General features: G+C 40.3%; 1 protein-coding gene across 1 annotated transcript; it reads right to left on the bottom strand.

The window, feature by feature from the left end:
- Nucleotides 1-2,148: 2,148 nt before the first annotated feature.
- Nucleotides 2,149-7,651, bottom strand: LOC121864010. Its single transcript, XM_042362886.1, has 4 exons — nt 7,359-7,651; nt 7,003-7,170; nt 6,545-6,880; nt 2,149-2,655 (listed from the first exon to the last, which is right to left on the bottom strand). The coding sequence occupies exons 1-4, from the start codon at nt 7,545-7,547 to the stop codon at nt 2,149-2,151; spliced, it is 1,200 nt and encodes a 399-aa protein (XP_042218820.1). The 5' UTR covers nt 7,548-7,651.
- Nucleotides 7,652-13,532: the final 5,881 nt, after the last annotated feature.

Here is a 13,532-nt window from a genome sequence, read left to right as displayed (position 1 = left end):
AATTGATTAAATTTATTTGCCATATACCAGACATTGATTTATACCAATTTCCTGCATTTTTGGGTATAAATGTCATTTTTTCTCTAAAATTTGCACACATATGTGAATTTTTGTTCCAGATTTGGAAAATATACTAAAAGTTCTCTAGGAAAAACATATAGAAAATGTGATTATATGAAATTCATTTTTGGCAGGATAATTGACACTTTTCAGGAACCGGCGCGAAATTTAATTACGCACCTAAAGAGTTAAGAATCAAACTCCGAATCAGATGACCTGCCTTCTTCTTCATCATTGTCAGCCTAAATTTACCACTGTCGGTAGTTAAAAGAATTAAAAGTCATTTATTGAATATTCTATAAAAAAATAAATGTTAAATTAATTATTTATAGGAGAAACATATGATCAATAAATATATGGTATTACTGGCCACTTCAGACACAAAGACGGGATAAAAATAGCCCATCTCCCCCTCTTACAGCTGCCAATGGGAAGTGTGTTGGTAATTAAATTTGATGTTTATTTTCAGTTTGTCTAATTTATCATGTATCAAATTAATATTACTAGAAATTGTGTAGGTAGTAGGCAGCTACCAAACAGGGAGGTACTACTGCCTGAGAAGATATTGGAAGCATAATGTGTTGTCTAATGGTAGACCCTGCTGCCATATGGCATCACGAAAATTTTGACCAAGTCCCAGGTTGCTGACCTGACTTTCTGCCTCATTTACACAATTGCAGTTTCAATTGTTCCTCTTACTTTGACAACACAACATACATACAGTATATTATTTCTCACTTTTGATCTTTTTTTTTAATTTTTGTATTTATTTATAGTTAGTTACTTAAAATAAGGCCAATTCATTTCAAGTAATGGCATCAAATGTAACCGGCTGGTGTAGTGTAAACACTAGTGACTTCACTTAAGCGTCTGTAATTAACTGTCGATAGTTTCAAGAATTAACGCACTCATTTACTGAATATTCTTTGTAAGAAAATAAATTTTAAATCAATTATTTATAGGAGAAAATATTATTATCAGTAAATATACCGATACCCGGTATGCATTACTGATCACCTCAACGGCTAAAAATAGCCCAATCTCGCGGTCACTTTCCCTTTCTTGTCTCCTCACTGGCAAATGTGGGGGCGTGGGGAGGGGCTGTGTGATGATAGCAGCTGTGTTTATTACAGGGTATGTTAGAGAGGTTTATAATACATTTTTATTATTTTAATATACCGGTAATCTTAATTTGAATCCAGCTTGCCAAACGTAAGTTTCAGTATAAAATAATTACTGGTAGGACTTTGTGAGTGGCTTACGATGTTTCAATCACCACTCTTGACACAATATTTAAGATGTAAGAATTTTATATTTGTTGCTTAAGACGACCCCCTAACTTTGGGCATATTTTTTTAATGTTCAAATTTCGTCTTATAAGATATACGGTATACAGAGTACAACATTTAACCCTTCATTATATATGAGCTGTAAATAAGTGTTGCTTTCATATTCTTATGTAGAGTAATGACGATATATTTTCATGTGTGCACTTACATACGAGCAGTCTCACTTTATTTTTTACCATGAATGGTTAGCTACTTATATTTTTCCATTTATTAACATTAAATAACATTACAGGTAGGGGAAGGTGGGGTAAGACGGACCCCTTAAGAAATAAATGGGTCTAGAAGCCACATTTTGATATTTTTTTCATGTTTTAGGGGTTGTGGTGGTACTTTGGGGTCTTATGATTCCAATACACAACCTAGGCACAGTTATTTGAGGGAAAAATTGAAACTATGATTAAAATAAAAAAGTAACTTTTATTGTACCCGAAAAAAAATGATGGGGTAAGACGGGTCCGTCTTACCCCGTCATTTTTTCGGGTACTTCCTAAGGGTTCATCATAACCCTCGACCAAAAAATAATGAAAACAGATCCTTCCTGGAATAAATTACAAAGAAAACCCTTCTTTCAGCATCCTTTACCCACATACATTTGCTTCTGTGCCCATTTTACACCTGCAGGGATACTTTATAAATATTATGCCAAATTGCCTGATCATTCCTTGCATAGATCACAAACAAAACACTCAATATCATCCTCATCATCCAGTATCACTGCACATTATATTTTTGTTCTTCTTTAAAGGTCACTGCAATACTGAGCGAACAGTTCCATCTCCTCTTCATATAGCTGTTTAGCTATTGAAATGGATGATCCTTTTTCACGTCGTAGTTGCTTTGATATGATTGCTGTTTTATTTTTGGCTTCTCTTTCTTTTTGCTTCTTTGCTAGACTGACCTCTTTTTCTTTTTTCTTCTGAATTTCTGTCTCGAGCTCATTCTTGTATGGGGATCCTGTCATGTTGAGGGGTCTCCCTTGAGCCCTAGGTCTTTCCTTTCGTGTCGTTATGGCCACCTTTGGCAAGGGAACAATTTCCTTGGGTGAACTACCTGGCCTGAACAGACTTGGTTTTTCAGGAACAGCACATGAGTTTTCCGATATGTCAGCTACTTCCAATTCAGGTTCATTCTCAGTGACCGTGATAGGAGGGGCGACATGGTCGTTCAGATCTTCCTCTTCCTGATCAGCATTTAATGGAAAGTCTGTTGGGTGGGCAGGTAAAAATGCAGCTTCTCCGAAAACATGCTTATTCAATGGGCAGATACCGGTTTTCTTAAACCCATTAATGGCTGTTTGGAACAGCAGCATGTAGATAGGCCTCACCAAACAAAGCACTTATTTTGTAGATTGTCACAAGCCTGCCAGGATTGTTTCTGAGGAATGTTTCAATAGCCCCCACATAGTAGGCATTCAGTGGTTTCATAAATGAAACATCCAGTGGCTGCATTCGGTGACTGCAATGTGGTGGTAAAACAACAATCGTGACATAATTATCCCTGGCAAGATTGATAACATCAAGATTCTTAATATGGGTCATATGTCCATCCATAATCAACAATACTGGATCATTCACTGATGGCTTGGTGTGGGCAATAAAGTGCTGAAACCATTCTGTAAAAATGGGGAGCTGCATCCACCCAGATGGATGACAGGCAAATCCGGTTCCTGGTGGAGCACCATCCTTTAGTTCTTGCTTCATACGAACCCGTGGAAAGATGAGGAGCGAGGCATTTCGGGATGTATTTATTCACCCAGACCGCACGGTAATGCAGAGGGAACAGCACAAGAAGCTCCTGCTGGACTTGAAGCAGAAGAGGGAGGAGTCGAGGAGGAACGGGGACAGGTGCACATGGGTTATACTCAGGGGGAGGGTAGTGGAAACAAGTGTGCCGACACAGGGCCAGGGGGCAGCAGTGCACCCTCCACCCACTCAACCCCCCACCCAGGAGGCGGCACCAGCTCAGCCTACCGGACAGGAGGGAACGAGCGCCGTGTAAACAATGACATTTTTAACCACACCCTGCAAAATACAGTGTACTTAGCAAATGCTGCAGCTTCTGAGAATGTGGGTGGAGCGGGTTTATTACTAAGAGCAGAGACGTTACCGAGAACAAATTCTGGCTTGAATGTCATGTACACTAATACCGACACGTTCCTTGATAAGAGGGAGGAGTTTGAAACACTACTAAGAGTACACCAACCAGATATTGTAGGAGTTGTAGAACTGTTGTACAAGAACAGGAGAATCGACCCAGAGGAATGTGAGTTCAGTATTGCTGGATATGACTCATTTACGAACCTAACTCAAGAATCCTGCAGGAGGGGTGTGGTTATCTACGCTAGGCAAGACCTTAGAGCCAGCCAGGCGAGGGTACAGGGAGAGGATGTTTTTGAAGAGTCCAAGTGGTGTAAAATTAAATTAAAGGGAGGGGACTTACTTATCGTCGGGTGTATCTACAGATCCCCGAACTGTGGCCCACTAAATCAAAGGAACTTAAGAACCTTAATAAACAATGCGGCGATGCTCAACCCCAGCCACCTCCTTATCATGGGGGACTTTAACTATGGCGACATCGACTGGAGAAACGAGTCAACCCCGAATGACTTGAATAATCCTGCTACTCTTTTTGTAGAAACTCTGAGAGATAATTTTCTGTTCCAACATGTGAGAGACCCGACACATTACAGAGGGAGCAAACACCCAAGCCACTTGACCTCATCATAACAAACGAGGAGGGTATGGTGGCCAAACTGGAACACCTTGCCCCAGTTGGCACCAGTCACCATACAGTGTTGTCATTCAGATTTAACTGTTACCTAGTTCAAGATAAGGCCAGGCCAAGGTGCAAATATTACAAGGGAAATTACAATGGGATGAGGGAAGAGATGAGGGGTATCAACTGGCCTGACTTATTAAGGTACAAGAACGCAGACACTACGCTGAATATCATAACTAGTAAAATGACCCATTTGATCGATAAATATATACCCAAGACCAAACCCAGTGCTTCTAGGAATACGAGGGGATCCCTACACATGAACCATGCGGCGGTCGACAAAATTAAGAAGAAAACCCAGAAATTCAAGACGTGGGTTGGGTCAAACGATGAGCAAGACAGGAGGATGTATGCAAGAGCCAGAAACCAAGCAAAGATAGAGTGTAGGAGGGCTGAAAAGGAGTTCCAAAGGCTGGTTGCACGCGAGGTCAAGTCAAACCCAAAGGCGTTTTACCGCTATGCAAAGTCGAAATTGAAAACGCGAGTAGGAGTATCAGACCTGAGGCTTGAAGATGGTAGTTACGCAGATTCTGACCAGGATAAAGCTGAGGCATTGAACAGCTTCTTTTCCTCAGTGTTCACAAGAGAGGATGCAACTAACCTTCCTGCGTTTGAGGACAGACGGTTCGACACAGCACTGACCCACATTGTGTTCACAGAAGAGGGTATTAGAAATAAACTGTCCAGGCTAAAGGTCCATAAGAGTCCTGGACCTGACATGGTGCATCCTAGAGTGCTAAGGGAGCTGTGCAACGAGCTTGCAGAGCCCCTGAAGATTCTGTTTTGTAAATGCCTGGATGAACAAATGGTCCCCAGTGAATGGAAAGTGGCTTATGTGAGTCCTATCTTCAAGAAGGGCGATAGTCACTCCACGAACAACTATAGACCGGTGAGCCTGACCAGCATAATATGTAAAGTACTTGAGAGTATTATCAGAGATGCAGCGATGGAACATCTACTACGAAACAACCTTGTAAAAGATTGCCAACACGGTTTTATGCCGGGGCGCTCTTGCTTGACACAATTGCTCAAGGTATTGGATATTTGGACCCATATTCTAGAACGGAGTGGTAATATCGACAATATTTACCTAGATTTTGCCAAGGCTTTCGACAGTGTACCCCACGAAAGGCTGAAAATCAAACTGGAAGGGTACGGAATTCGGGGAAATGTCCTAGCGTGGATAGAAGACTTTCTACATGACCGCAAGCAATGTGTGGTGATTAATGGCACGAAATCGTCATCTGTACCTGTAACAAGTGGGGTACCGCAGGGTAGTGTATTGGGCCCGCTGTTGTTTGTTTGTTTCATAAATGATATGCCTGACGTTGTACACTCCTCCATACAAATGTTTGCCGATGACGCCAAGTTATTTCGGGAAATTAAGAACCAAGCGGACTGTGAAGAGCTGCAGAAGGACCTCTGTGGGCTCCAGGAATGGTCGAAGGAATGGCTGCTGAGATTCAATGTCACAAAGTGTAAGAGGATGCACCTGGGGCGTACCAACGATAAGGAGGCGTACCATATGTCCCAACGGGATGAAGAAAATGTACTAGTTGAGACTGTGTGTGAGAAGGACCTAGGAGTGTATGTTGACAATGAGCTGAAGTTCTCGGGCCATTGTGAGAAGAAGGTAAATCAGGCAAATAAATTATTGGGTCTTATAAGAAGGTCGTTCAGATATCTAGACGGTCCGTCCCTCGTGACGATCTTCAGGAGTGAAGTGCTTCCCCATCTGGAGTACTGTCACCCCATCTGGTCCCCGAGATATGCTAGGGACTGTCAGTTGGTAGAAAATGTTCAAAGGAGGGCCACCAAACTGGTGCCTGCACTTCGGCATCTCAGCTACCCTGAGAGATTGGAGCGCCTGAACTTGCCTAGCTTATACTACAGACGGGCAAGGGGGGACCTAGTTGAGGTTTATAAGCATCTCAGGGGGCACTACTCAGTTGAGTGTCCTTACTTGGAGCTGGCGGACGCTCGCCCCACAAGGGGTCACAGCTCAAGATTGAAGAAGCCGCAAGTCCGGAAAACCGTGAGGGCAAACTTTTTCGGAGTGAGGGTTGTAAACTCTTGGAACAATCTACCAGAGAGTGTTGTGACGGCACCGAGTGTGAGCTCTTTCAAGAGAAGACTTGACCAACACTGGAGCGGGTTCAGGTACATTCAGGAGCCGGTGCATGCCCAGTATTTGCCAACAGTGCGTGACAGAGACGTGACTGATCGCCCGGGCGGCTAGCCAGCCGACCTTTTGGTGAAGAATATAAAGGAAATGAGACGTGACCGATCGCCCAAGCGGCTAACAAGCCGATCAGTGGCGAAGAGGATAAAAGTAAAAAAAGTAAAGTAAAAGGAACAAACTGCCCTCCAGCTGACATGCAGCAAACTGCTGTAGCTAGAACTCCTCTTTCAGCAGAAGTCAGACTGCCAATCTGTTTTTTCCCACGCTGACCAAGGATTTTTGTAGGTTTTGTCTGCACCGTTGTAATACCTGTCTCATCCACATTGAAAATCCTGTGTGGAGGAAAGAAGTGGCCTTCCTGAACTAAGGATAAGATGTCGAAGAACTTGTCCACATTTGTCTGATTGAAGCATCTTGCTCGAGCAGCAGAAGTTGGTTCTGGGGTCCGAATTGAAAGTTGTGGGTGGCGCCGTAGGAAGCCCAATAACCAGTCTTTACCTGCAAGTCCAACCTGGTAAAAGACAGAAACAACAGATAAAATGTAACTGGAATAAAATCAAACTTCAATGTGTATCAAACTAGGATGTAAACTAAGTATGAAAGTAAGAAACCTGTTCTGTAGAAAGATTTCACCGTTTTGTTAAATTTGTGGTCCAAGTTATTCCTCTCCTCTGCTTGGAATGCAATGTAGCGAACATCCCTTGTAGTAAGTCCAAAAAATCGATCTTCCATCGATAAAATGTGAGCAACCAACTCTTCTTCTTGTTCATTACTGAATACCGTCGTGAGAGGACCAAGCATCTGGAAATAGAGGAAGACATAATATGTTAGAAGTTAGAAACAAAAACGAAATTTAATAGGCTACATAATATTGCAGGACAACGAGCCCAAAAGAAGGAACAAATTCATAAATATTAATAAAAAAATTAGGCTTTCAGGAAATGTTACACAAGATAGTTAAGTTTTGAAGATGCTAAACAGTTTCTTACCTTTGTCGAACCGGTTGCTATCTTATTTTTCTCTTTAACGCGGCGACGTAGAGTAGTCTTGGGGACATTAAATTCCTTGGAGGCTGCTTTCACACCCATCTTTTTTTCTTTAACTGCAGATATTGCATTCTGCATTGCTTCTGTATTCCATCCCCCTCTATTACTTATTCTCACGTATTTCCGGGGCATCTACAAGGAAAAAGGAAAGAAAATGCTAAGTGTTTGTAAAATATTTAGAGTAAGGGGTGAGATGGAACCCTCGGGGTCCATCTCACCCCATACGTAAATATTCGCATTATTTTTTTTTTTTATAAAACATCTGTTTTATATATCATGTTATGGCACATACCTATAATGCACACACGATTGGCTATATGCAGCATAAATACCAAATCATTACAGCCAGTATATCAATGCAAAAAAATAATTATCTTACCTTCTCCAAATAACATCAGCACTGTCAAAAAACACAAACCGCCACCTCGAGCGCCAATGCGGTACTGGACCTGGCTTCCGGTTGCACCCGCGTGAGTTACAGTTGATGTGAAGGACATCTAGTGGCAACAATCTTAACCATTAGGGTGTGTCAATTTAGGGGGTGAACTGGCTAAATTGAAAATCGAGTAATTTGGTAGCAATTTATTGTAGTCTTTAAGCATGCAAAACAATATTCTGGCATAAATTTTTTTTTATAATAAGTCCTACCTACATCAAATGGATTTTTAAATGTACATATTTGTGAATTTATAACATAACCAGCGTTTGCACACATGTTACTGTTTCAAGTTTCAAATTATTATATTTTATTATCCTTAGTCTATTTGAAAGTAACCAATGCCTTCATACTCTCTCTGCTTTGGTTTCTTGTCATCAGTAGTCTGCTTGCTATTTGTGCTTTGATGTAACCTTCTCGCCTCTCGTGGCTGTAAACATGGCCCGCTGCTTCTGTGACCATTTTCACACATCTCTCCACACTTTGAGTGTGGGAAGGCCACTTCGGCACCTGCGTTGGAGTCTCTTTAAGGTTTCTCAATTCTTGGCTAGTTAGACTTGTTGTCAATGGTGGCTCTAAGACTTCCAAACTCAAGTCAACCAATTCTGACAATTTGGTGGCATTGACGTTTATTGGGGGAACTTTTCTTGAATGAAACGAACAGTCTCCCAACTGGTCGTCATCTATTAGCGTTCCTCTAATCTTTAGAATGACTTCTACAGCCTCGGTTCGGAGATTGGTACATTGACTGCAAAGCATTGCTTGCAAAACTGCTTCTGATCGAGCATACCAAGCGGACCTTCTTGCCACAGGTAACACGATGTCCCTCACTACCTTCCTCTGTGTTCTTACTAGCTGCAATTGAAACAAAAGGTGATTGGGCCCATCCACCCACATAGGATTAAGTTTCACACTAAACCACTGGGGAAGATAAACTCCAATCATAAATTCAACAATTAACCTCAAATTCTTCAGCACTTTGCCCTTCAATTCGTGTTTGGAAATCCAAATCCTGCAGAAACGAAGAGCTGTAGTTAACCAACGGCTGTGACTGACAGGTCCAATCTCCAAGAGAGCCAATGACTGAGGCACTTCTCCTGATCTTATTGCTTGGGCAATACGATAAGCATAGGATTGATCTGTGCTTAGATCTTTGATGACTCCTTCAGACAACGCCGGAAGGGGAGGGCCAACTTCGACCTTTGGAAAGGTTGTATTTATTTCTAGTTGTGTTGCTTCATCCAGCATGATGCCAAGGGGACCTGACCACTTGTTGTTGCTCTTTGTAGGACCATCAAGTTCCTGGATGAGATGACGAAGAGGTAGCTCGCCTGTATGTAAATCACATACAATCCAAACAAGTCTTCTTCCTAGTTTTTTCTCTAAATGCGTCATTACACCCCCCTGCCATCCAGTGTTCACTGCAGTTGAATCTCCACCAACAGCTTGCAGTGAACTGCCAAGTCCTCTCTCCTGAACCCAACATAAAATATGATCAGCAATGACCTCTGCATGTTTCTTCCCTTCTACTTCAGTTTCGGGAGCAAAGTGAAACAAAAACCGACCACCAAGCGCAGAACAGACAGAGTAGTGTTCTTCTTTGATGAGACCTGGAAACTTTCTGTTCACTCCCTCTACTTCTAGCAAAACTTTTGTGTCATCTATTCTTCCATCAAACAAAAGACAGGAGAGCCCTCCCTCGCTTAAATCTTTTTCATGCTGATCAGATATTTCCTTCATTATTTTTTCTTATGCTCTTCTAATTTTATTATGATCTATCACCAAAGATACATCCTCTCGGCTGATGAGGCCTGCATCTATTCAAGCGGCAGTTGCAATTTCTGCAGCCTCACGAAGTCCAGCATGGTGGCGAATACTAGCTAAAGCAATGTTTGAAATATTTCTTGTGTTGTATTTCATTTTCTTTGGTAAAGGTTCAGATGGCTCTTTGGAACTATCATCTGATGTTGCTTCCTGTTCATCAGAAGAACTATCAAAGAAGTGATAAACATCTTGACACAGCTCTTCCTCTCTTTGGATGGCTTCTTCACTCTTCATTTCTTCTTTTGTTCCCTCTCTCGGATTTGTTCTCTCTTCTTGGCATTAGCAATCTGCTTCTTTGTTTCTGAATAACCTATTGAACCCATTTGCATACTTCCTTGGCCTTCTGCCTTTGTCCTCTGTGCCTTTATAAATTCAAGCTCTAAAACAGGGATCTTCTTTTCACGAGGACAACCACAATCAATGTGGGAATTATTTTCTCTCTTACCTGAGTGAGAACAGTTGGATTCAGAACATAATTGTATGGAGCATTTGCAGGTCAAAATGTCAAACAGAGTATCAAGTGTGTGCAGAAATTCATTTTTCCTGGCCAAGTTTCCTTTACCAAGTGATGTTTCAACTGCTTAGTGCCATAATTTCGTTAGTTTTAGCTCAATAGTTCGACACTGATTAATCACAGGTGGTTTGAATAGTGCATTAGCTTTTGTCCATTGATGCAGAAGAGGGACTATCATGTCATTTATGAGTTCTTTATCTGTATAGTTCCTTCTGTCCTTTGCATTTTTTTCTCGAAGGAGTAACCCTAATCTTAGCATGTCTCTCACTGTTGGAAGTTCTGATACAGGAAGCTCCTTCCCTTTACCAACTAGCAGGCTCAAGTGGGTTGACAACTGACTTCTTGTCTTCAATTTTGACATCTTCACACTATCTGACAAATAGAAAAATATTTCAATGTTTCATAATTCAATTGTTGTTTCAAAAAATATCAATTTGTTTATCAAAAATGCTGTAACAGAAATAACATAATAATTTCTTAGAACATAATGTTTTATACAATGATATAAGTAACTGCGACAATCAATATGCCCTACTTACAATAATTAAAATGTAGAATTCGTCTGGTAGAGTAGGTGCAAGTGCAATGAGAGCAAACCACCGTCTATGATATCTAGGAGAGTGAGCCGGGCGCCTTATCCTCACGCTTGGTACAAGTCAAAACAAGAATTAAACTGTCCCACACGGAGAGCCTGTTCATGTTCATGTTCTGACATGCATATTGTACACAAGCTATAGAACCATAAAATACTCCATAATCCATATGCTTAGATGAGATTAGTTAATATCAAGTGAATAATTCTAATCAAGTCTCATTAATTTGTTGAAATACTGATATTTGAAAATTTAAGGTATAATTGATGTAGGTGAGGGTTATTTCAATTCATTTTTGTTTGCTAATCTCAAGTTTAGACATAAAGAGGCACAATATTTTGACTACCAAATTTGATTTTTAACATGTTGACAAAATTGACACACCCTAACTACTAGCCTCCAGTTTACCGGCAATATGAGGGTGAAGACAGACTTTTGGGGTCAGGTGATCTTAGATGAGATGACCTTAGCATCCACCACCCAGGGTCCTCTCCACTGTGGCGGCCAAACACCAGGTTATCAACGTCACAACATCAACAAGGTGGCAAGAAGCGAATCATGTGACAGTCAATGTTTGGGGCTTGTTAAACACAGACAGCATCATGGGTGGACTAACTCAGATTAACGGAAGATTTAGCTCTGAAAAGTGTTTGGATATTTTGGAATGTGGTGATCTCAGTCACTGTCTATGCTTTACTATATCCAGAGTTAATAATATTCAAGGAGGTGTGAATAATGATATCCTATTCCTCTTAATTATGGTCTATAAGGATATAATATGTATTTGTATTTATAAATTCCTGATTATAACTACAGTATTGCCCCGCTTTACACGGTTTCACTTTCCGCGATTTCTCATTTACGCGGTACCTCGCCAGAACCGGACTTTCACTTTCCGCAGTGCATCTACTCATATACGTGGTGAAGTATATTTTTTTTTTATTTATATCATAAAATTCATACAAATTACCCAGCCAGAATATAATTTACATTGTTGGAATTCTTACAATATGATGATCATTTTGAATATAAACATCATGGATTTTGCATTAGACATACAAATTTTAGATCTAATGTAATAATTTGGTTTACACAAAGCAAATATTTTATCTTTTTTGCAAAATATATGAAGTTTACATTCAAAATATTCCCTGACCTGCAAGGAATCCAGAAATGTCAATTATATTATCCTAACTTTAGTCTGAGGTATTATTTATTACCAAACGTTAAAATCTAGTGTTTTCACCCAAACATTTCTCAGAGAGGTAGGAGCTAGTGAGCTGGGAAGAGGGAGGGGGAGGGTAGATTTGAGTCCATTATTTGAATGGACATTAACCTGACGACTGTATTTCTCTTAAATATTAATTGTATGTGCATACCATCATAAAATTAAGATGTTATTTTTAATACAACATAGGTATTGTGTCGGAAAAAGTGGAGTTTGGGGGTCGGGCCAATCTCTATTGGAATTAATCCCATATGTTCTGTTGTTCACTTTACGCGGTACCCCGTGGGTTCAATTAACCGCGTAAATCGGGGTACTACTGTATGTAAAGTACTTGAGAGTATTATCAGAGATGCTGCGATAGAACATCTAATACGAAACAACCTTGTAAAGGATTGCCATCACTGTTTTATGCAGGGGCGCTCCTGCTTAACACAATTGCTCAAGGTATTGGATATTTGGACCCATATTCTGGAACAGGCTGGTAATATAGACAATATTTACATAGATTTTGCCAAGGCTTTCGACAGTGTACCCCACGAAAGGCTAACAATCAAACTGGAAGGGTACGGAATCGGGGAAATGTCCTAGCGTGGATAGAAGATTTTCTACATGACCCCAAGCAGTGTATTGGGCCTGTTGTTGTTTGTTTCATAAATGACATGCCTGACGTTGTACACTCCTCCATAAGCAATTAAAATTCTCCAATAAGTATGAGTGTACAAAACACAGTATCACAGACCTGACATTGCAGCACAAAATAAATTGAAAGAGTCTATTTGTTTTCACAAGAAAAGAAAAGAAAAAATCATAAATGTTTGAATATGAAAAAATATTTAATTTTCTCCATTTAGTGCAAAAAAATAGTTAACAGAGAGGGAAGGTGAGAGACAAGGTGAGAGAGAGAGAGAAGGTTAGAGAGGTGAGAGAGAGGTTAGAGAGAAGGTGAGAGAGAAGCATTCTCTAAGTTACATATATTGGCTTTTAAATTCCTTTTTTATTGTTTAATTTTATCTTTTATTTAGATTTTATTTGCATTAAGAAATTAAAAATACTCTATTTTATGATATTTTAAACCTTTTATATTTTTGGATCACCTGAAGAGTTTCCACCAAGACGTGTGGAATGCTATCATTATTCTTCACTACACCACAGTCATCATTGTACTCTAATTGGAATTTGTTTTTTTCAAGTAAAACAATTTAAAAAATAATATTCGTGTGAATATAATCAAATAAATCAGTACTTGTTCCATAAAATGTAATAAAGAACAAAGAAAACAATTAAACAAAAACAAAATTTTATTAATGTTTTACAATTTATTATATTTGGGTTGACGCGACTGATCAGCAATTGTATCAGTAATGGTCGTGGAACCGCGGTGCCTGACGACTGCGGCATCGTAGCTCTGAGCAGTTGTGACAGAGACCTTGGAATCGCGGCTCTTCGCGGAACCGCCGCTCTTCATAGAACCGCTCGTCACGGCGCTTGTGGAACCGCTGCTCCTCGTGGCGCCTGTGGAACT

Source organism: Homarus americanus, unplaced genomic scaffold, assembly GCF_018991925.1.
Source record: "Homarus americanus isolate GMGI-L3 unplaced genomic scaffold, GMGI_Hamer_2.0 scaffold6460, whole genome shotgun sequence".
In the NCBI taxonomy this organism is placed as follows: domain Eukaryota; kingdom Metazoa; phylum Arthropoda; class Malacostraca; order Decapoda; family Nephropidae; genus Homarus; species Homarus americanus.
The sequence above is the reverse complement of the archived record's forward strand: the minus strand, read 5'-3'. Positions and strand labels throughout refer to the sequence as shown.